Source organism: Photinus pyralis, unplaced genomic scaffold (genome assembly GCF_008802855.1).
Source record: "Photinus pyralis isolate 1611_PpyrPB1 unplaced genomic scaffold, Ppyr1.3 Ppyr1.4_LG4, whole genome shotgun sequence".
NCBI classification, from domain to species: domain Eukaryota; kingdom Metazoa; phylum Arthropoda; class Insecta; order Coleoptera; family Lampyridae; genus Photinus; species Photinus pyralis.
The window spans coordinates 48780958-48803504 of record NW_022170511.1 but is presented as its reverse complement, the minus strand read 5'-3'; the positions used below and the strand labels follow the sequence as shown (position 1 = coordinate 48803504).

Here is a 22547-nt window from a genome sequence, read left to right as displayed (position 1 = left end):
CTTAGACCATATAGTACATGGACTGCTATTATCCCTATGCTTTCAATACAAAATGGGTGGTCACGGATAGAGGGCACTGTAGTCGTGGGTATGTGAATCTCAGGGTAAACTAAAGTCGTGTAAACACCACTCTGATCGCGTAAAGAGTAGCTTTTATGGGAACCGCGTAGTACGGGAAGCTTTAAATACTCTTGATTATCTTAAATACGTCCACAAATAGGGATAGGTTTGCTTTTTTGGCATATCTAGGCGAATAATTAATTGACGTTTGTTAATTTATAGGTTGACAGTCTCAAATCGTGTCTAATCGCACAACTTCGGACAGACTCGTTTACCCTCAAACTCACATACCCAGGCGATGTCCTTGACCATATTTTAGTTACAATTAGCAGTCCATGTACTATATGCGTTCTAAGGCTCTGTAACGTAATAAACCCGACCAATCAGCTGCTAGAACCATTCAGATGACATACAGGCTTGGCAATATTGCCAACATGCCTCTTAAAACGTCAAATCCGACAAACGTCAGACTCTTGCACAAGGTTGCCGGCTCACTTCTACGTGATTGGTTGTAGGTTTGTGACGTATATACACTGAAGCGTTTCAAACTCGGACTAAAAACACAGCTTTTCAATAATTTATTTTTGGTTTATTTTACTCGCAAATAAAAATTGAGGACACGTGGGTCTTTTTATTTTTAATGTACTTTGTAGATCAGAAATAAAAAATGAAGCCGGGAGGCCCCTATTGTCCAATGTCAGTTCAGTTGTTGGAGGATGAACTGGCTCTATTACGAACAACTTGTAACTTGGAGCAAAATGCGTACACATAATGCTTTGTAGTCCAAACATAATGTCTTAAATAAACGGTACATTGTAATGCCTTGTAATTCCAGAATGTTCAGGTAATGCAAAATGTGGTTTCCCCCTTCAATTCTCATTTGCCATTTGTCAATGACCTCGCAATTTTTAGAAAAAATTAAATTTGGCTGTGTTACTCGATGTAAAGGCGGTTCCTGAGAAAGTTTCGGAGGCCGTTTTGGCTGTAGAAATTAAACGCGGAAAGTCGTTATTAGAATTCAGTGGCCACGAAGACAGTAAATTTGCGAAGATTACTGTAGCGTTACCGAGATTCGTTGCTGTCGGCAAACGGCTGTTAGAAAATGGTGTTTATGGAAATAAGTCGTTTAGCTGTTTTGAGACTAACGTCGATATTGATTTAAGGTGTTATCCTAAGAAGTGTACTTAAAATTAATTTTACAAGTTTTTAGATTTATGATCGATACAAGTATTTTGGGTTGTTCGTGGATTCATTTACCTCCTGGGAAATGGTATGGGCGTGGTAAGGATTCCAAATGGCCAATAACGTCTCGGTGTCAAATCGAATGTGACGTGTCTTGGGAAGACTTCGTCGCCCATCCACCCGAAGGCGAGTGGGCTAAGGTTGCACCTTTCCGAATACATAGTTTTGATATCGAATGCGCCGGACGTAAAGGTATATTTCCCGAGCCTAATGTGGATCCCGTTATACAAATAGCAAATGTTGTCAAGTTGTACGGTTCTGATGACGTATTGACGCGAAATGTTTTCACATTAAATACATGCGCTCCAATTGGTCACGCTGAGGTATGGATACGACGGTTTAGAGCTCACCTACATTTTTTTTGTCTAGGTAAGGTGTTTCGACACTGAGCATCAGATGCTTGAGGCGTGGGCCGATTTCGTTAGAGAACTAGACCCGGACGTTTTCACCGGTTACAACATTAACAATTTTGATATACCTTATCTTTTGGATAGGGCAAAACATTTGAAGCTTAAAAAGTTTGATTTTTTGGGACGAATTTTGAGTATTCAGCAAGTGTCTCCACAAAGTTTAAGCGTGTTGTTTTACATTATGCTCTTTTAGGTCGAGCGTGAAAGAAACTGTGAACCAAACGAAATTTGGAAAACGTACTTTTAAGACTGTCAACTTTGAAGGAAGAGTTGCTTACGATATGCTGGTGGTGATGAAAAGGGATTTCAGGTTACGATCATACACTTTAAATAATGTGTCTAACGAATTACTGGGCGAACAGAAGGAAGACGTGCATTATAGTATCATTACTGATTTACAAAATGGCGATGAACAAACACGACGAAGGTAAATTTTCTGCTCGATTAGTGGCACCACCTAGGAGTGGGCTCAGCTTACTTTAGATGGTGCAGAATAACGTCAGGGATAATGTTGTTTGATTGAAATTTATGTAGCACACCAAATGTTTTATAATTTATTCCTTATTTATTGCTAATTTGCAACATTTTTTTGATATCTTGGTATTTGTTTTCATCTTTTAAATCAATTTTTACATTTTTGTTTGGAAACTGATATTTAAACAACGTGTGTGGGTTTATACTCACGTCATGTTGCAATATTAGAAAAGATATAAAAAAGGAAAATTGATTCGGCTTAAGAAAGGACCTATATCTTGAGTTTTTCTTGATTAATGGCGATCATATGCTGCTCTCTTCTCGCCCTCTCTTACTTAATACAGATCAAGTAACTATCCCAAAACATATTGGTCCACTCCGTGAAAATTTCTGACGTCGCTATTGCTATAGCGCGTTCGCACCTCCAGATTCAGATCTTATGGACTAATTGCCTCTCTTACTAGTTTGCGTCATTCTTCGATAATACTATCCTTGTTTCTAACCGCATTGATGTCAAATTGACATATGATTAAATTGATGTATTAAAACAAAACATAATCTCCTTGTGCTGTCATTGTCACGTTTGGCAACCATGTACTGTACGTCCATAAGGACCATATTGAATTTGGAGGTGCGAACGCGCTATAGTGTGAAAATTTTAAATTGTAGATTAGCCGTGTATTGTATAAAAGATGCAGACCTGCCTCTACGTTTATTGGATCACGTTAAAAGTTTCGCAAACGACATAGAAATGGCACGTGTTACCGGTGTCTCAATTACAAGTTTATTGACAAAAGGCGAACAAGTTAAAGTGGTCGCACAATTACTAAGACATGTCAGTAATTTTTCTGTGCAAAACCCGAAGTTTAACACATAGTTTTTTAGAGCCGGCAGTCCGGATATTTCATGCCGACGCACCATTACGCCCCCAGCACTGAACAATACGAGGGCGCAACAGTTATTGAACCTATTCGCGGCTATTACACGTATCCTATTGCAACATTGGATTTTAGTTCCCTGTACCCTAGCATTATGATAGCCCACAATTTGTGCTACACCACTCTCGTACGTCCTAATATGAAAGATAAACTAGGTCTTGCGCCCGACGAAATTACCGTTACTCCATCGCAGAATATATTCGTGAAGTCTTCAGTTAGACAAGGTTTACTACCTGAAATTTTGCAACAACTGTTAGCGGCACGTAAGCGTGCTAAAACTGCACTAAAAGACGAAAAGGATCCAGTGATGCAAGCGGTCTTAAATGGACGTCAATTGGCACTGAAAATTTCTGCAAATTCCGTATACGGATTTACTGGAGCTCAAGTTGGTAAATTGCCCTGCTTAGAAATCTCAGGGGTAAGTGATATAAACTTTCGTTTTTAATTTTTCTTAGTTGCATAGAAACCTCCCTTTTAGTTTAATAAAGTCTGTTCAGTTGTGATATACAGTGTGTCCCAGATCGCGTGGGATTGCATGGGTAACTTTGTTATTATTAAAGATACCGAATTGGTTAAATGGGCAATGTTTTGCAGTTTTGGATGCTTATTTAAAATTTCCTTATGGAAATTCAAAATGGCGCATAGGTTCGACGTAAATTCAAAAAAACTAAAATTGGTCATTTCCTTGAATGTCTTGTATCATCGAATGTATAAGAGATATAAAAAAAGTTTTATATAAAAGTGACTGTTTTTTTTGATACGCTTAATTTAGAATTGATGTAAAAAAAAATTTAAGATGGCAACTTTTGAGGAACATTTACTAACTCCCTAAAGTTAAATGGGCGCCATATTGGGTTTTTAGATTACTTGAGAGATTTTTTAATTCTCTTTTCAACGTGCTATTATATCATAAGATTGAAAATAAGATACCAGTTATATTAACGGTTTTTGTATTTTAATCAAGTAGTCTGTGACGAATAAAAAAAACAAAACAAAATCTATTTAAGTTTAGGAAGTTGGTAAATGTTCCTCAAAAGTAGCCATCTTGAATTTTTTTTACATCAATTCTAAAGCGTATCAAAGACAGCCACTTTTATATAAAACTTTTTTTTATATTTCTTATACTTTCGATGATATAAGACATTCAAGGAAATGACCAATTTTAGTTTTTTTGAATTTACGTCCAACCTATGCGACATTTTGAATTTCCATAAAGAAATTTTAAATAAGCATCCAAAACTGCAAAACATTGCCCATTTAACCAATTCGCTATCTTTAATAATAACAAAGTTACCCATGCAATCCCACGCGATCTGGGGCACACTGTATATTTTGTACCAAAGACAGTACTGCACACTAGATAAACGCGGTGACTTGCATGGCCATGGGATTGCTAAATCCTAAATCTTCCGCCCTAATTATTTTAGAGGCAAAGATAAAAAATTACAAATTTCAATTTTTAGCGCATTTTTGCAAATTTATTTGTAAAAAGTAGCTTTTAATCTCACTTTGGCTGGCTGGCTGGCTGCTGGCTGGCTGGCTGGCTGGCTGGCTGGCTGGCAGCAAATGTGGGCGCGTAGAAGAACTCTTGTAGAAAGGCAACGGGTGTACGTGTATCTACAGGGCCGTGAAATTTGTCAACCTTAGGGACATGGCTACATGATGTGGGGTTGGCGACATCTGGGCGTCATCCTCGAGCGTAGTATACTAACGTGAAGGTTTTTCAGTTTTTTCCTATCTTCTACTACAGTTTTGGTCCGATTCTTTTGAAATTGGTGTCGTCGGAAAGATGTTGTAAACGCGCACAACTCCTGCGTGGCGGAATTTTGTTTTTTGTCATAGGGGCGAAATTAACGACCTTTTGCGAGGCGCGCGCGCGTCTTCGAGAAGTAGTCAACTTCGGGCGCCTTTTACCTTCCGTTGCGAACTCACGCGGTTTAACGTTTCGTAAATCTCGAATCGCTGTCTCTCTTTCTCGTGTCGCCAATAGAAGTGAATTGCGAGTGAACGGGACGTCGGAAGTGGGTACCGTAAAAGGAATGTGGTAGCCCCCGACACGATCTTCCTGATGGTGGAGTCAAATCTTCAAACGCGAATTGCGGATGAACGGAACGTCGGAAGTGGGTACCGTCAAAGGGAATGTGGTAGCCCCCGACACGATCTTACTGATGGTGGAGTCAAATCTTCAAACGCGAATTGCGGGTGAACGGGACGTCGGAAGTGGGTACCGTAAAAGGGAATGTGGTAGCCCGCGACACGATCTCACTGATGGTGGTGTCAAATCTTCAATCGCGAATTGCGGGCGAACGGGACGTCGGCAGGGGGTACCGTCAAAGGAAATGTGGTAGCCCCCGACACGATCTTCCTGATGGTGGAGTCAAATCTTCAAACGCGAATTGCGGGTGAACCGAACGTCGGAAGTGGGTACCGTCAAAGGGAATGTGGTAGCCCCCGACACGATCTTCCTGATGGTGGAGTCAAATCTTTAAAAGCGAATTGCGGGTGCACGAGGAAAGTGGGAAGCGGTTAGTGAATGTAGTAGCCTTCGACAAGATCTGTTATTGATGGTTGAATCGAAAGTGGCTAATAGAATACTGATCTGCCACACAAAAATGCGCTGAAGTCCCTTCGATCTCAAACGAGGACTTTGATAATTTTTTTTTGTTTATGAAGAGTAAACCTAAAACATCTATACCTATTAAAAAGTAGTAATGCATCTTATTTATTGGAAGAGAGATTTATTTTCGAAAGACAAGATGTTGAGGATATTACACGGCCCTTTTTCTGGATTCGTTTTTGCATCAGTTAGGAGATCCTACCATTAGCTACTAATTGCAATAGTGTTAGAATAATAGGTGTTGATGCTCACCGTTTTATAAGCCTCTTACTACATTCCTTTGTAGGACCAAAGTAATTGGCAATTTAACGGTAGCAGGTAGAAATGCGCTTAGTTTAAAACTCTACTTTTTCTATAACTTTTAGGTTCTACAGAAATTTGCATTTTTACTTTAAAGGCGACTCAGAAGCATAATTTATGGGTATCTTGGGAACAATTTGAAGGAAGCTCATTTATTTAGTATGTGGGCACGAATTTCAGAGATTTGGGTATAAATAAACAATTACAGTACAATTTCGCGGGCGAAAGTTCTTATTTTTGGCGTATAACACAGTCAGGTTAAATTGTTGGATGTTTAGCTCCATATCTGTTAGGTTGCAATCACGTAACATTTGTCATTTTTATTTTCAAGCTGAAAAAGGCAAACGTATGAGATTAGAAACTTAAACAAAGAATCGTCATGAAATTTTTATCAAAAGAAGGCAGTGACCTGAAGAAAATCCACGAAAGAACGGTGGCAGTGCATGGAAAAAATAGCGGATCTTATTTTCTACTAAAATGTTGATGCAAGCAGTTGAAATAGCACAGGAAATCTATTCATGATGAAGACGTCTGCAAGCACGAACTGACGAAATCATTAAGAAAGTGGAAGATTTGGTGTTGATTCATGACCGAGGAAAAATTGCGATTGTCGTTAAAGAAATGGGAATCTCGGAAAGGAGGGGTTTCAGAACTCTACATGAAGATTTGAACTCCCAAGGTGCTCAGTTCCAAGCAAAAACTGTATAGACGACAAATTTTCTAGCACAATTTGTTTGCCTGTTCGAGGTCCTCCAACGAAACAAGAGTACATTGCAGTGAGTGCAGTGTGCAAGATAAGAAGATAAGAATGGCTTCAATGAGATCGAGTTACAAGAACCAACCTTACAGATCCAGAGAAAAAATTAATGGTAAACCAGAGAAGTAAATTAGGTATCGAGAGGAAAGCATTTCACGCGCCTTGTTCAGGAAGTTAGGTAAGGAAATAGCACAGTTATCTTTTCATGACAGGAGAGCATAATCCTGTTACTTGCTATTTCCCCAGTGATAAATGATTTCGGCTACTAATTAAAACACCGATTATGATGCCCACGTTACGTAAACTTATTATTAAAAGTGTTCCAGTGTGTTTCCCATAGTCATTCATCTAACGAGATCGGCTCCGAAAACAGAAATGAAACTTCACATACTTGTGCTGTTCTTTCTAACGCTGATTGCAATTACCATTGCAAAAGCCGCCCCAAAAGTCACCCCAAAAGGCGCCCCAAAAGTTGACAATAAGTATACCAATCCCCATGCGAGTGATAATAAACACAATGCAGTTATTAGAGTGGATTGCCAGAAAGGATATGATAGAGTTAATGGAAGTTGCAGAAAGAAATTTGGTGAGCAATTTTTAAATAATAAAAAGTTTTTCCGACCGATTTGGTTCAAATTTTGGATTTAGGTAAAATGTTGCCAGTGTACATGTCTGTCAAAAAGTTTTTTTTTTTAATTTCTGGTTTGAGCTAGGAAGCTATTCTGTCAAGAATTTGGCAGATGGTGTCCTTTGCTCGCATTTCTCAATTGGCAAGTATGTATTTGTGATACCTTGTTTGTTGCAGGTGGACGCTGAGTTTTGAAAAAAAAACGGCTATTTTTTGGAATGGCTTTTTACCTAGTGCTTCTTCACTACTTAATTAAATACTTATGATAAACTAAAATGCATTTTATAATCAAGGCAACATGCGGTCAAGTACACCCATTGTGGTCCGCATATTTTGGGGATAACATTCCTAGAATTATACGTTCCCTCCCTCCATACTGTGCAAAAAAAGTTTATCTGCACTTACATATCCGTAGTTATTTTAAATTAATTAGCACCATTTACTGTCGAGTATGTACATAGCAAAGTGTTTACTGTTACTTTTCTGTGCAATAGTTGCTCTACAATTCTCAACTAGTGAAAGTTTCGTTAGAAGAGTTCGAATGGCAAACTTCGTCCATAATACAAATACCAATATAGTAAAGAATGCATGCCTGAAAGGGTATGTGCGGGTTCTGGGAAAATGTAGAAGAAAAGGTAGGTATGCGTACATTCCGTAAGACCGTAACTAACAGTTTTGTTCTTTATTTTTGAACGTATTACCAAAAGTACTGCTAGGGTTGAAAAGACGATAGCTAACTGACTAGGAAGTGCGCTATTATTGAGAACCTTCGCCTCTATCGTAAAGGTAAAATGGCGTAATCAATCAATCTGGATGGAAGTGGTAAAACGATATCTACGGAAATACGCGTTAATAAATTGCAGATATGATAAAGTGTATGATAACAAATAACAATGAGAGTTGCGGGTTATGTAATTAACTTAAATATCAATACAACATGGCACTAGTACCATTAAGATTGATGTCAATAATCTGTACTTACTGTAAAGTAAGATGTGCCAAAATGAATCTCTCTTGGTCGATGTTTCTTTCTTTAAAATGTCCGATTCTGAATCAAAATCAGTTTGTGCCTAAATGGTACAATACTTTTTTTATCGTACGCTCTGTTTTGGAGTGTTGTCTGCGGTCTACAGCTTATTGTTCGCTCACGCTAAAGCCGGAGAACGTTCACATTAGAACACTCTTCAATAGAATTTCTCGAAAAGTCCGATTGTATAATAATCAATACTTTATGATATCTTTTTGCGGCCATAAAGTGGCTCTTTATGGACGGCGGCCATAAACAAATGTCACGTGGTCGGTTGTCAAAATTTTATACATAACAAAATAAATACCTATAAATGCGAAACACCTGAAGAAACACCTACTTCGGGGAGTGCTTATTCGAGTAGTAATTGTTAATATTAATCACGCAATCCACATTGTTCTTTATAAAGAGTTGTCCACTCATTTGATGTCTTTCTTCGATTTCTTTATGATGAGATGAAGGACCCGCTCCACCTAGGATTTTCGTCGCTACGTTGACTTTTGTCATTTCCGACTCTTCGACGTAGCCTTCCGCGACACTAGCCGAGCGCCATCCTCCATGGCGCATGATGTCAGTCATACTTCCACCTGCATTTGCCAGAAGACTTGCAGAAGTTCTTCGAAAAGAATGGCCCGTGTAGGAAGAAGCATTTGTTAAATTCAAGAATTTAGCCACCACACTGGGAACACCACCAACTTTGTGAACCCCTACAGGTTGAACCGTGCACTTTCCATTCCGATAATTGATAAAAAATCTGTTGTGTGACGTTACTTTAGGACGAATGGCTATGTATTTTCTAATTATGTGCAGTAAATTGTGTTTTCCTGGTAATATGACAAACGATCTATCTTTCTTGGTTTTCGTATCGATGATCTTGGCTAGAAAATGTTTTTCCTGATCTTCAACATTTGTCGTCTGCAAAAAAGCCAATTCCTGACGTCTACAGGCACCCGCCACTCCAAAGATTACCATAAAACATATCTTCAAAAATTATGCTACTAAAAATACGGACATACCTTATTTAGCAAATGGTGTTGATCCTGAGCGCTTAATAAAAAGGAATCCACATTTTCATCCGTTAGAATCAGTGATTTTTTTGGCGTATATCCTGCTCCTTTTCTTTTAAGAAACTGAATAACACTGGGAAACTTGGTAATATCTACTCCTTCGTTCAAATGAATCGTAGTGCGTAGCATGGAATTTACTCCATAAGCTTGATGCTTTATACGACGCGAGATCGGTAGTAAAGTAAACCAGAATTGTATCTTCAACGGTTTTGTTTACGTTTCTCTTTACGCACCATTTCTTGTATGCATTGTAAGCTTCTTCATATACCGTTCTCGATTTGCAGGGAAGAAGAGTTTCCTTCGCTGCGGATGCAATTTGCGATATTTCTTCCATTTTTGCACAACTACAAAAATTTTCACAAACGCACAAATTTTTAACTTTACTTTTTAACTGTTGTTACCCTAGCAACAAGAACAGCAACCTTTGATACCATCACCATTTTCAACGTTTCATACATTTCATAAAATACTAGATACTAAGTTTCGAAATATTTGACATCTCGTGTCAATGGTAAATGGATTTTATGTCGATTATTAAATTTTCTTAAATTTTCTTCTTTAAAGAGTAATTGTTGCAATCGTACATAAAGCTTTGTATATACCGCGTACATAAACCGTCTTTATGGACTCGCCATCTTTATTTACGCCTCGCTCGTAAACTCGCTCGGCTAAATAAACGACTCGTCCATAAAGACCCAGTTTATGTACTTGATATATAAATAGCTATTATCATTCAATTCTCTTTTCTAAAAATGGGTGGTCGAGGTCACCAAACAAACATTTTTATCAATAAACCGAAGATCCGTGGTGTTTCGCTCTTGGAGGCACGTCTAAGGGTATAAAATTAACGACTTTACGTATGTTTACAGGTGTGTTCTTTCCAATTTTGTAAGAATTTTCTCAAAATTGCTACTCCAAGATGGCGCAGCGTTGAACAGGGTAGTATCCGTGGATCTCTAAATATAATGAATTTTTAATTTGTGAAAAAATTACACAATTTTTGAGACAACATAAATTTAAGGTTTGATAATTTATATTATTTCAGAGATATTTTATTCAAACCATTAAAGTTTGAAATGAATAACAAATTAAATCTTTAGGTGTCCATTGTGTAAACATAATCATTTTCTCTTTATTTGTGAAACATTCACGCAATTGTCTTGTTGGCCCTGCCGTATAGGATTATCTTACATCCATTTTACTGCGTTTTCGTCAGCACAGGTACGTGGCTGTGGATGTGGATTTATTACTTTATTATTGTAATGTACTTAACCATTTTGTACAGTTTTTTTTTTAATTAAATTTACAGCGCTTCTAAAAAAGTTAATTATCTTAACAGAAACTTATGGGATTCAAATTAATTCTTTATGATCACTGTCATAAAAGTAACTTAACTTGCTTAGTCAAAATATTACCACCACTGACATACTGTGTATGCAGTTTCATAAAATAAATTTGGTTAAAATGTATGTTGCAAACTGTGACAATTGCTTCGAGACCTATACACGCAAATAAATGATGAAATTAATCGAACACCATATGTCTCTAGCTACTGCAATTTAGAGATGAAATGTTGTTTAAACATTTTTGTTTATGAACTTAGAAAGAATACAGATTTCATAAACTTCGGATCATCTTTTTTGTCTGGTAAAGAATTGCACCTTCGCCCTCATTAATCAAACTGCAAATTCATGAAAAAGTATCACTTTCAAAACTAGTTGTACAAATAACTATTTGTGCCCACAGCTTAGTTAGAAAAAGTCGAGGAAAAAGTGCTTGTTCTGGTCCCCTCTACCACTAATTTTGGACCTGCTACAACCATTTTCTTTCTTAGGATCGTCTCCTATCGCCAGTAAAAACCCACTTACCTGGCTAATAATGTAAAATATTGTTACTTTCCGAGTCTTGGTTATTTTCTAGTTTTTGTGCACGGATCAAATGTAGAAATCGGTATCGCTTGTAAATTTTAATAGACCATGGCCTGATTTCGCGGTGAGCAACGACGAAAGCGAATGTCTCCGTTATTAGTTTGCTTCGTAGCAAGAAGTATTAAAAATGAAATCGTTCCTGGTGATTTGTTTGGTATCCGTTACCTTATTGTTCTATTGCAATTCAGTAGCAATTGCCGAAGATGAAAACGTAACTAGTAGCGATCCTGACAACGATACGCTACCAAGTCTGGGTAGTTTGATTAAACCCGCGTGCCCAGAAGGTCAAGAAAGGGTCAAGAATAGATGCAGAAAATTTTTTACGTAAGTTGTACGTTTTAAATGCTTAATAGACGTAACTTTATTATTTAGCAGTTAAGTTTCTTTCGGGTGCCCTCAATGAGTAGGCCTTCAGCTACTTTGAAATTTTTGTAATTTTCATCAGAATTTTCCGGATACAGACAAAGGTGAAGTCACAACTTTCTCTTAGGAAAGTTCTATACAAATTAATGATAGAAGGAACAAAAACATTTTTTTTTCAAATAATCCAAGAGCAGAGAATGTGTCGTTTTTGGAACCACACCAAAAAAAATTTACAGCTTTCCAGAATTTCTACCCCAAGATAGTGTATCCCAAAGTTGTGAACATTTGAAAATATCTGAAATTTTACGCTAGGCAAGAAGGCATCGTGATCCTTCGAAAAATAGAGCCCACGGCAATTTGACAAATTTTCACATATTTCTTGGCTATAGCGCCGAGGTTAAAGATGGAACGGAAGCTCTCACGCTCAAACCGTTTAAGATATAGACATGAAAATTAAAACGCTTCCATTTGAAATTATTACACATCGTCTGAGACTTAAAACAATTTTTTTTCATACAGCAAGTGAGTGCGACCTCTAAAATAAGTCATGTGATACGTCACAGAAGGTTCTTTTTCTTTCTTACTAAGTATACCTTAATCATTACATTACATTAGAAAATAATGCAGTAAACTTTGACCTAGGTTGTCATTTAAAAAAATTTAAGGTGACGGTAGCACACAAACACCCTGTATAAACAAATTTTTATTAACCTCAGATCAGAATATTTGAAATAATTTCAAATGAAAGTTTTTTTAATTTTCATGTCTCAAACGGGTTCAGCGTGACAGCTTCCATTTCATCTTTAATAGCGTGTAGATGTCGATAAGAGCTTTAAAATGTAAACACCGAGTGATTTGTTGTGTAACGGTTACCTTCCTATTGTTGTATTGCCATTCAGTAGCAATTGCCAAAGATGAAATTCCAACTAGTGGCGACCTTGACAACACAATGCGACCAGACGTAATACATCAGCATAGATTGATTATTCCCGCTTGTCCAGAAGGTCAAGAAAGGGTGAAAAATAAATGCAGAAAAATGTACACGTATGTTACACACAATGCTTTCTGGATGTTATTGCTTAACGGTCAAATTTCTTTTGGGTGTCTTCAACGCGACTAGGGCTTTTCAACCCAATTTCAAACACGTTCACAACTCTCTTAAGAAAATGCTATACGAATTTATAACAGAAAAACTAAAACATTGTTTTGAGTAGCCCAAGGGCAAAAAAGTTTTCATTTTGCCATACCTAAAAAATTGTCTTCTGCAATCTTACGTTGTGGAAGAATACTAGGAATGTACACAAAAGGATACCACATTAGTTACTACCCTTATATTCGTTATTATATTCATTTTTTTAATGAAAATAATGCAGAAGACAGGTGTTTTTTTCAACTTGCGTAGTGTTGAACATCTCCTAAACTGAATTTATTTGCACGAGTTTTGAAAGTGATAATTGCCCGAGTGAAATAGGCAAATTCATGAAAAAAAAAACACTTTCAACACGTGTTGTAAACGAAATTTGTTTGCATATAGATAACCCATAATTGAATAATATTATTGACACTAGCGATTTACTGTCACTCAAAAATTGAGCCATGGAAACGCACAGTAAAAATCGTAAAAAAAGTACCACTTTCCATAGGAATTTTTGACAAAAAAAGTCCGGTAAATTGATAACTGCAAAACTACAATCTTATTGCTAAAATTAGGAGGTCAATACCCCAATCAATTAATTTTTAAGTTTGCTTTGTGGTTTGTTTGCCGTTTATCTTAGTCTGGAAGTCATGCAATCCACATCCTTTTTACCGCTCTAAGGTTAATTAGTTAATAATTCTGTAGTTATGTAACTTATAGGGGGGAATTGTAATTAAAGGCAAACTGTCATTTGACCAAAGGGCAGGGGGTGCATTTAATAACATTCGATTAAAAGCACAAGATTTTAAGAAACATTTAATTAGAAAGATAAATACATTTCCTCTTATTTAGATAACTCGTTTTGAGCATCATACTGAAACCTTACGATTTCCTCTAGAATTGGCACTTTCACTATGATAGCGTATGTAATGGAAGCGAAACCATGACAATAAAATAACATAATTAAGGTAAATTGTAATGTAGGATACGAAAGAGTATTTGCAGGAGGAACCAATGTGGCTCAGTGGCGCCCCAATAGGTGCAATTAATAGAATATGAATAGTGGGGATGTATCATCTTTGACCTTCTGAGCTGGTGGTTCCTGTACCTACCTTTATCAGATCGATAATAGCGAACCACACGCGTTAATTAGTTGCATAAATATTTGATTGACTTCGAACAGAGCATAGTTTCCCTGTTACGTTCAACAGATTAACATGAAGATATCTACGTTAGCAATTTTGCTTACCGTTTACCTGTTGTGCTTAAATGTTGTATCAGCAATAAGTGGGCTACGCCAAAATGATCAAAATGCGGTTGGCACAAAATGCTTTAAAGGGTACCAAAAAGTTGGTGGGGTATGCCGAAAATTGGAGGGTAAGCACCAATTTATTGTAGATGCAGCTTTAGTATAGTAGTATGAACCAAGCAAAAGAGAAAATTTGTTTAAATAATCTTGTTTGTTGCAGGTAAATGAGAAGAGGATGGAGGTCCGACAACATCAAGAATAGTATAAATGGAAAATTGCGAAAGTAAAATTATTGATTTGTAGAATTGTTCGTTTGGTTTCGATGTACGTTTTTAAATAAAATCGCTAACGCTTTAGTTTGTTGTTCTCTCTGGTAACTTTTCGTAAGGGAAGGTAATAATTTTCCATGTGTTTAAAAGTTATAATGGGTAGTAGTTGTCGTTAGGCCTTGTAAATAGTAATCGGGGGAAAGTAGAATAACTTTCCACTGTGTTTATTGTTCATCTCAATATCGCTGTGCTATGAATAAAGATAGGTATAAATCTGGTAATTATGCGCGCCTTTGGACCCACCCTCTAGATTCCCAATGAATGATCGAAGTGTGTATAAGCGCATAGAAGTCTACAAGTTGAATGTTCTACTGTACAATGCATTAAAGCGAGTTGTGTATATCACGTGGCTTGCGATATTTACTGTTTTAGAATACCTACTCATATCACAGATAAAAACACACACTTTCAATGCTGACTTTTTCTGTTTAATTATTTATATAAAACTGGCCAGTTCCATTAGATTTCAGTTTGTCAAATTCAGGAAAACAGGTATTCATCTTATAATTTTAATTGCAACATAATGATCGTTTATTAAAGTAGACTGAGTTTACTTTACAAATTAAAATTAATAATATACTCTTAATTAGGTATTATTACATATGGTGAATATGTACAATTTGTCAATCTGATACCTATTATTGATTGTATATTCCTGTCATCGATCAAAATCACTAAAACAAAAAACGCTTTCATTAGTCATCTTCGTCTAAATCAATAACGACATCATTTACGCAAAGAACATTTTCTGATTCGTTACACCTTTTTGGATTGTATGACACTTGAACAATCTTGGGTAAATTTTTTTTTGCTAACCTTTTAATATCGTCCAGCTTATGTGAAGCAACTGTTTAAAATATAAGCTCTAATTTCGGGGTGATAATATGGCAGAAGTCGCTAAACTGAATGTCTATGGGCTGCCAATACAGAATCAATAGTATACTTATTTGTATCAGACTGAGATCTGTATCTTTTTATTACTTCATACAACTCCAGTTTGGTCATCTTTTTCGTATATGGAACATCTGTGTAATCCAACCGTCGTTGCATTTCTTCTTTGTAGGTTTCATCTAAATATACGATTGACCGTTTTTCATAACGTATGTTGATAATTTCTTCATATATGCTAATCTGGCAATTCTAACATCATATCTTTCCATGAGGCTCGCACGATTGTCCGAGGTTTTCTACGATCTGAAACCGTGAATTAATAAACTGAAATTGAAACGGTATGGTTAGTCTATGGGCCAACTGGCTAAATTTAAGGAAATGGTATAATTTGGGGGTACCAATTTTCCTTTTTACCACGGTTAGATACATGCATTAGGATGTAAAAAAACGATAATTGCCATCTCAAAATGGTAGCTAATAGAAATGGCGGCCAATCCAAGATGGCGGATGTTGAGTTTCACTATACCTATCTTTAGAACTATTGGTCCGACTTCATCATTTTCTTAAATGAAAGCTTTTGTGTGTGCTACAATATTGTCATAACTACATTTCCGATAAAATCAACAATTAGTAACTAATGCATAAAGTAAACGAACGGAATTTTTTTTAACTCTTAACATTTAATGAAAACTAAATTAACCCCATCGTTACTTTCAAAAGTTTCATATACACTAAAATTTGCTCCTTCTTCCTTTTCTTCAGTGACGTATCCACAAGTTGGCAGTTTGCATGCGCTTGTACACTTTAAGTTATTAGCATTACGTAATGGTAGTTGTCAAGAGCCAGCTTGGTAATTCTACGTGAGGTGATATGGAAGCCAAACTTAGGGTTATCTTTCATATTTTTGCTGCTTCCGGAATGGCATCTCTGTGATTTTGACGTACTTATCGTCGCTTATCTGAAGCCTTCTTTAAGGTTTTCCCAGTACTCGTTAAAGGGAGTTTTTTCACCATTAAAGAGCCAATTTTACATCTGTAATTACAACGAACCCAGTGACGTCCAAATTGAGATACAAGTTCAATTAAAGTAGAGAAGTGAAGGTTTAGAAACATAATCCGCACATACCAATTTCATCATCATTTGTTATTTGATCATGGCTACAATATATCTATAGACGTAACTACAATGATTTTTGTATTTAGTAATTATTTTAATTTTAATTCAATTGTTTGATCAGCTAAAGCTGTGAATAATCGATTACTTTTGGTTGTCTTATGAGATTTTGTGTATCTTCGGTTTGCAATATTTATTAAACCGAATTTATTCTTGCGTATCTTGTATATTTTGATATCCTTTGCATTTACATGATAGAATTGCATATTTTAAGATGTATTTAAATTGTTGTTAGATTTAATCGATTTTAATTTCAATTTTTAATACATTTTGTCGGATTTTTATAAGGGACGCGATAATGAAACATACTGCAAAAGCCGAAAGGAAGATTTATTGATTTAATTGATGTTTAATTTCATCATTTCCAAACTATTTTATCTTTCTCTTTCTCTACGGTGATGATGGGTGATATTGTGGAAGGTTTGGAAATTGCTCCCAATAGTTTGTCCATTTCTAATGCACCTATTACTTTAGTTGATGTAGAGTATAGTTTCTCTGCTTAGTGCTTATAAATTAATTCTTAGCGACAGGAGACAATCATTTCGTGCAGAAAACTTAGAGAAACATCTTATTTCTAGTGTTTATCGTAATTCCTTTTTTATTAGAAATTATGCAACATATATAATTTTGTATACGTGTGCATATATATCAAAACTGTGCATATTTTTCACTAATATTCTGCATAATATGCGCATAATTTTATCATTCATTGTGTATTAATACAGGCAGTAAAGAACATTCGGGAAACAATTAAAAAAAAAAATTTTTTTAAATTACTTATTAACAGTTGATTTTATCGAAAAAGTACTAATAACAATATTTATAGCACATGTACAGAGCTTTCATTAAAAAAAAGATTAATGAAATTGGATCAATAATTCCAGAGATATAGTTTACTTTATAAAACTCCACATCCGCCATCTTTGATGGGCCACCATTTCTATTAGCTACCGCTTTGAGATGGCAATCATGATTTTTGGCATCCTAATAAACCTGTATAACCACTGTAAAAAGGAAAATTGGTACCCCCAAATTATACCGTCATGTCGACTGGCCCATGGACTAGGTCCTTACAGTTAGAAAATCCGAGACCATAAGGTATACAATGATACACGTATGGTAAATTGTTCAAAATAAAATAATACGGATACCAATAATAGTTACACTTACATAAAGGAAATTTTTTGTAAAAGAAAAGCTTTACTTCTTTGATAGAGTACATCCTCTTACTCATACACCACCATGCCACTTGGAATAATGATATAACACCTTCTATTATCTAAGAATCGACTCATCAAGACGGAAGTTGAAGGACCAGACTACATCACCCTATAATCACATTCACAGTGACGTGCCAAAACTAAATTATTAACTATTCTCGGCTGTTATTAAAAGGGAACTATTAAAGATTGTCTCTTTACTCCTTCATATCCTCCCCCATTCAGGTCGTTAACTAATTTCCTCATTCCTCCTCATCGTTTCCTTCCTCCCTGAGCAGTTCCCTCGATTACTTCCTACACCAAACAGTTCTTTCTTAATACATATCCAATCTAGTTTATTTTCTTTGGCTTTATGATCTTTAACATACATCTTTCTTTTCCAATTCTACTTAATACTTCTACAATCCTTATCTCATCAATTCATTTGAGTTCATGACTCATCTCCATATCCACCTTTCAAAAGCTTCCAACCCTTACTGATTTCCGATTACAACAATACACAGATGATATCTGTCATGTAGGGGATTATCGACCCCGCTGTCCAGAAGGAAATCAAAACCGACTCCTTTGCTTTCCTCCATAATCCTTCATATCCTTCTTCTGCCTCCTTCAAGTCGTCAATCAATTTCATTTTCCTTCGTCCTTTTAATTTATTCCTTGAATTTCCACCAAGCATGCCATTTATTTGGAAAACCAATTCAATCCACTAAATTTTCATACTTCTACGATATGTAAATCCCAAACTAATTTCAAAAACATGTTTACCCGTAGTTAGTAATTTTTATAAAGCTGAATAAGAGAAACTCTTACCGCTTAAAAATATGCAACTCTTCAATAGATTTAAAGTGTACACATTGTAATGTAGCAACAAATTTTCTGAAACGAGATCTCTTAACACACAGATTTTCAAAGGATTTAAAATGTGCACAGTGTGATTATGCCTGTCTAAACCGCTCATCCGATTGCGACAAAACTTCGGGGTATGGTATGCTCGCGAAAGTTTATGAGTCAGTAAAACATTTTCCACAAAAATAGTTTTCCTAATTTCATAAGCAATCTCACAACCAAGAAAAACAATGCAGATGGGGCATTATGGAGCAAATCCTTGCTTTATAATTGGTTAACTGGGGTTAAATGAATTAACTACTGAGTAATAACAGGGAACTTTTCATTGTACTTGGGTCTATAATAAAAAAACTAAATGGAGGTGATTTAGCATTTCGAATACCTCAAAAATGATCCTCAAATTCTTTAATTAAAATTAAAAAGCATCTGGCACACATATTTTATTTTAAATTCGTTAATTCCAAATGACTAAAAAATGAAAATCATCATGCCACCAACTTAGTATTATGGTTTGCCATTAGCCATTGTTGTTCATCTAGCACCTGTGAATAATCTTTTGATATAGGTACTTTCCAGCCTTCTTGCACATACCTATTTTGGTATAGAGCGCACAAAATAGGTACAAACTAGTATCAGCCGGTGTTACCCCACAGGACTTTTGATTTTTGCCTAAACCAAAAGCTCACAAGATATGTGTATGGGCCCAAAGCTAGGGTATACACTAATTACATTCACGTCTGAAAAAGTTAGTGGTTCAATTAACATTCACGATTCACGTAGCCCTCCAAAATAAAATTCCACGAATGAAATTGCGCATGTACTGCATATACTCCGAAAGATAAGGGCGGTCGTGGCACAATGAAAGAAGTCACGATGTAATCTATCGGTGTTGATCCATCAACTTTTTCTCTTTTACCTACGATAATTTACACATAAGTACAATCGTGCATATAGATCATGTATGGATCAAAACAAGTGCGCGGAAGTGTGTAAATTAAATCAGAAAATTCACATGAAGTTGGTTCATATCAAATTAACCATGTATTTAGATTAATGTTTGCGGTGACGTTTAGTTGATTTAATTTCGGCAGACAATTTAACCCTTGAATGCCAACTGTAGCCTGCAACATGCGGATTTCCTATTACCTACTTCTGCTTGTCTATGTATTAGCACTTGATATAATAGCAGGTGCGAAAGTGCATCTAAAAAAATTTGCTGTTATTAAAGTAAACTGCCAAAAAGGATTCGATAGAGTTAACGGAAAGTGTCGAAAAACATTTGGGTACGTACAACAACCATTTATTGCTAAAATAAGAAGGTCAATACCTCAATCAATTAGTTTTTAAAAGTTTGTTTTGCGGTTTGTTTGCCGTTTATCTCAGTCTGGAGGTTATGGAATCCACATCCTTTTTACCGTTGTAAGGTTAATTAGTTGGATTAATAGGTATTGTAACTGCGTAATTTATACTTGGGAATTGTAATTAAAGGAAAAATACCCCTAGACCAAAGGGCAGGAGGTGTATCTCTAACAACATTCGACTAAACCCGAAAACTACAAATTTTTTAGAAAAACACTTAATTAGAAAGATAAATACATTTCCTCTTATTTAGCGATCGCCTTGTTGATAGAATATCATACCTTGCGGCTTCCTTTAGAATTCGCGTAGGTACTTCCAATTTTTTATTCTTAGTACATAGTAGCACTGTCCACTCCGAAACATGCACTTTCGCAATTTTCTCTTCTTTTTTGTTTGTGCATTCACTATGATTGCGTATGTAATTGGAGGAGCCCCAGTAGTGGTATACAGACGTAAGCGAATGAACGTCCTTCATAAAGATGACCAGAACTTGATTAAAGTCAATTGCAATCCAGGATATGAAAGAATACTTTCAAGGTGCAGAAAAGTTGGGCACGGTAAGCTCTCTATACCTAAGTTTTATCAGACCGATAATATTAGCGAACCCCACGCGTTAATTAGATGCATAAATAATTGATTGACTTCGAACAGCGCATAGTTTCGCTGTTACGTCCAACAGGTCAACATGAAGATCTTTACGTTAGCAATTTTGCTTACCGCGTACCTGTTGTGCGTAAGTTTTGTATCGGCATCGGAGTCTAACGAATTTGCGCGAAATCGCAGAATAAGTGGAATATCTCAGAATGATGCAACTGCGGTTGGCGCAAAGTGCTTTAAAGGGTACCAAAGGGTTGGTGGGGTATGCCGAAAGTTGGGGGGTAAGCTCCAAATGTAAATCCAGCTTTAGTAGTTGTGTGAACCGCTGTAAAAGGAAAATTTGTTTCAATAATTTTGTTTGTTGCAGGTAAATGAGAAGAGGATGGAGGTCCGCCCAACATCAAGCATAATATAAATGCAGCATTGCGAAAGTAAAATTTTTGATTTGTAGAATTGTTCGTTTCGTTTCGATGTACGCTTTTAAATAAATTTGCTAACGCTTACCTTTTTCTTCTCCGTGGTGACTTGTCGTAAGATGAGGTAATAATTTTCTATGTATTTAAGAGAGTTAAAATGGACAGGTGTAGTTGTCGTTAGGCCTTGTAAACTGTAAGAAAATTGCTGAACAGCAGACGGTTATATTAGCACTTTCTGGTAAAAGTTAGTATACCTACCTTATGTAAATAAGCAATTCAAAGAAACTATCCTCGATCAACGATTGCTGTCTGTCGAAAAATTATGAAACAGTTGGAACTAATTATAGTAATTTCTTGGATGACATTGTATCTTGTCTGCTGCTTCAGTTGCATAAAAATATTGCAGTGGATTTTCCCTATGCATACGAAGAAGCTGAAATGCGCATAGCTGGTGTCTTAGGTATCATAAGAAACTTGTATCTAATAAGAAGATCGGAAAAGCAAACTTTCAATTCCTGCATAGATCTAATAGATCCAAAGTTCATATTACTCCATACTATAATAGAAATGTTACCGTTGACAATTTATTACATCAATTTGCCAGGTTTAGGTACCATCCAGACGAATTCCTAGGTACTTAAAGGTTGTTGCATTCCATCAATAGTTTCCAAATACTAGTTACTCAACCTTTGCCTCAATTTGAATTTATTGAATTATAGCCATCAATAGATTTCATCCATCGTACTGTATCCTAAAACTTCTTAAAAAATAAAAAATGGAACGTGCAAAAATGTAAACTGCGCTTCTCATCTATTATAGGTCGGGATGAATGTAACCTTGCTAGCTGAAAAACTCCGTTTATTAGTAATAAATATAACTCTCACAGACGCCGTGTATAAATATACCAAAATAAAAATTATAATAAATAGTTTCAAAAAATCCATTTGCGTCATTGACACTTCTGACCTCTGTTGATGTTCTTTGTATATGAAACACAATTGGCGCGAAGGAAGTATTGCGTTTCTAATTCACCATGAAACCTTCACTACTAATCGTAATTGCCTGCCTCTTGATATTTTACAATTCGGTTTCCTGTGAAGAAATTCGGGACGGGAACGAAGATCATACGCAAAACATATCAGAAGAAGACGCTCGCAGTCTAATCGTCCAAGCTGCTTGGGGCTGAAGGGAGAACAAAGAGCCAATAAAAGATGTAGAAAGGTTTTTCATGAAACGTAAGTATGCTGTATTGAAAATCATAAAACAATTAGTCATTGATTGAATTATTAATTGATTAATTATTTCAATTTGGGCCAAATTTCCATTTTCTTTATAAAAGTTTTACATATGCAGGTCAAAGTTACATGATTATAGTAATCAAGACCGAGAGATTGTTATCTATTTGCATTTAGATATCACTGACACTTTATTTTTTATTATACCTGAATCACAATCTCCGTTTTAAACACTCAAATGCGTGCGAAAAAGGGCCTTTAAAACACACGTGCTTTAAAGTTGCTA

The 22547-nt window shown here is 36.0% G+C and overlaps 1 protein-coding gene and 3 long non-coding RNA genes across 5 annotated transcripts; 3 read left to right on the top strand and 1 right to left on the bottom strand.

Moving 5' to 3' along the window:
* The first annotated feature begins 964 nt into the window (after positions 1-964).
* LOC116169211 (DNA polymerase delta catalytic subunit-like) lies at positions 965-3569 on the top strand. Its single transcript, XM_031485239.1, has 6 exons — positions 965-1223; positions 1271-1625; positions 1672-1853; positions 1906-2139; positions 2856-3021; positions 3072-3569. The coding sequence occupies exons 2-6, from the start codon at positions 1275-1277 to the stop codon at positions 3567-3569; spliced, it is 1431 nt and encodes a 476-aa protein (XP_031341099.1). The 5' UTR covers positions 965-1223; positions 1271-1274.
* Positions 3570-12861: 9292 nt separating this feature from the next.
* LOC116168836 lies at positions 12862-14551 on the top strand. The gene is made up of 2 exons (XR_004144856.1): positions 12862-14323; positions 14416-14551. It is a non-coding gene; the product is annotated as an uncharacterized LOC116168836 (long non-coding RNA).
* Positions 14552-15693: 1142 nt separating this feature from the next.
* Positions 15694-22029, bottom strand: LOC116168881. 2 transcript variants are annotated; one of them, XR_004144866.1, is made up of 6 exons: positions 21641-22029; positions 21285-21582; positions 21115-21231; positions 19246-20935; positions 17759-19196; positions 15694-15718 (listed from the first exon to the last, which is right to left on the bottom strand). It is a non-coding gene; the product is annotated as an uncharacterized LOC116168881 (long non-coding RNA). The 2 variants fall into 2 exon arrangements; XR_004144865.1 differs by having other exon boundaries at positions 17759-20935.
* On the top strand, positions 20753-21113 carry LOC116168880. The gene is made up of 2 exons (XR_004144864.1): positions 20753-20891; positions 20978-21113. It is a non-coding gene; the product is annotated as an uncharacterized LOC116168880 (long non-coding RNA).
* Positions 22030-22547: the final 518 nt, after the last annotated feature.

Bases quoted from the DNA above. Each gene is read 5' to 3' on its own strand.
- LOC116169211 (XM_031485239.1), top strand. From the start codon at position 1,275: ATGATCGATACAAGTATTTTGGGTTGTTCGTGGATTCATTTACCTCCT. The intron at 1,626-1,671 runs GTATGGATACGA...TTTTTTGTCTAG, and splicing joins CTCCAATTGGTCACGCTGAG to GTAAGGTGTTTCGACACTGA. The intron at 3,022-3,071 runs GTCAGTAATTTT...ATAGTTTTTTAG, and splicing joins TCGCACAATTACTAAGACAT to AGCCGGCAGTCCGGATATTT.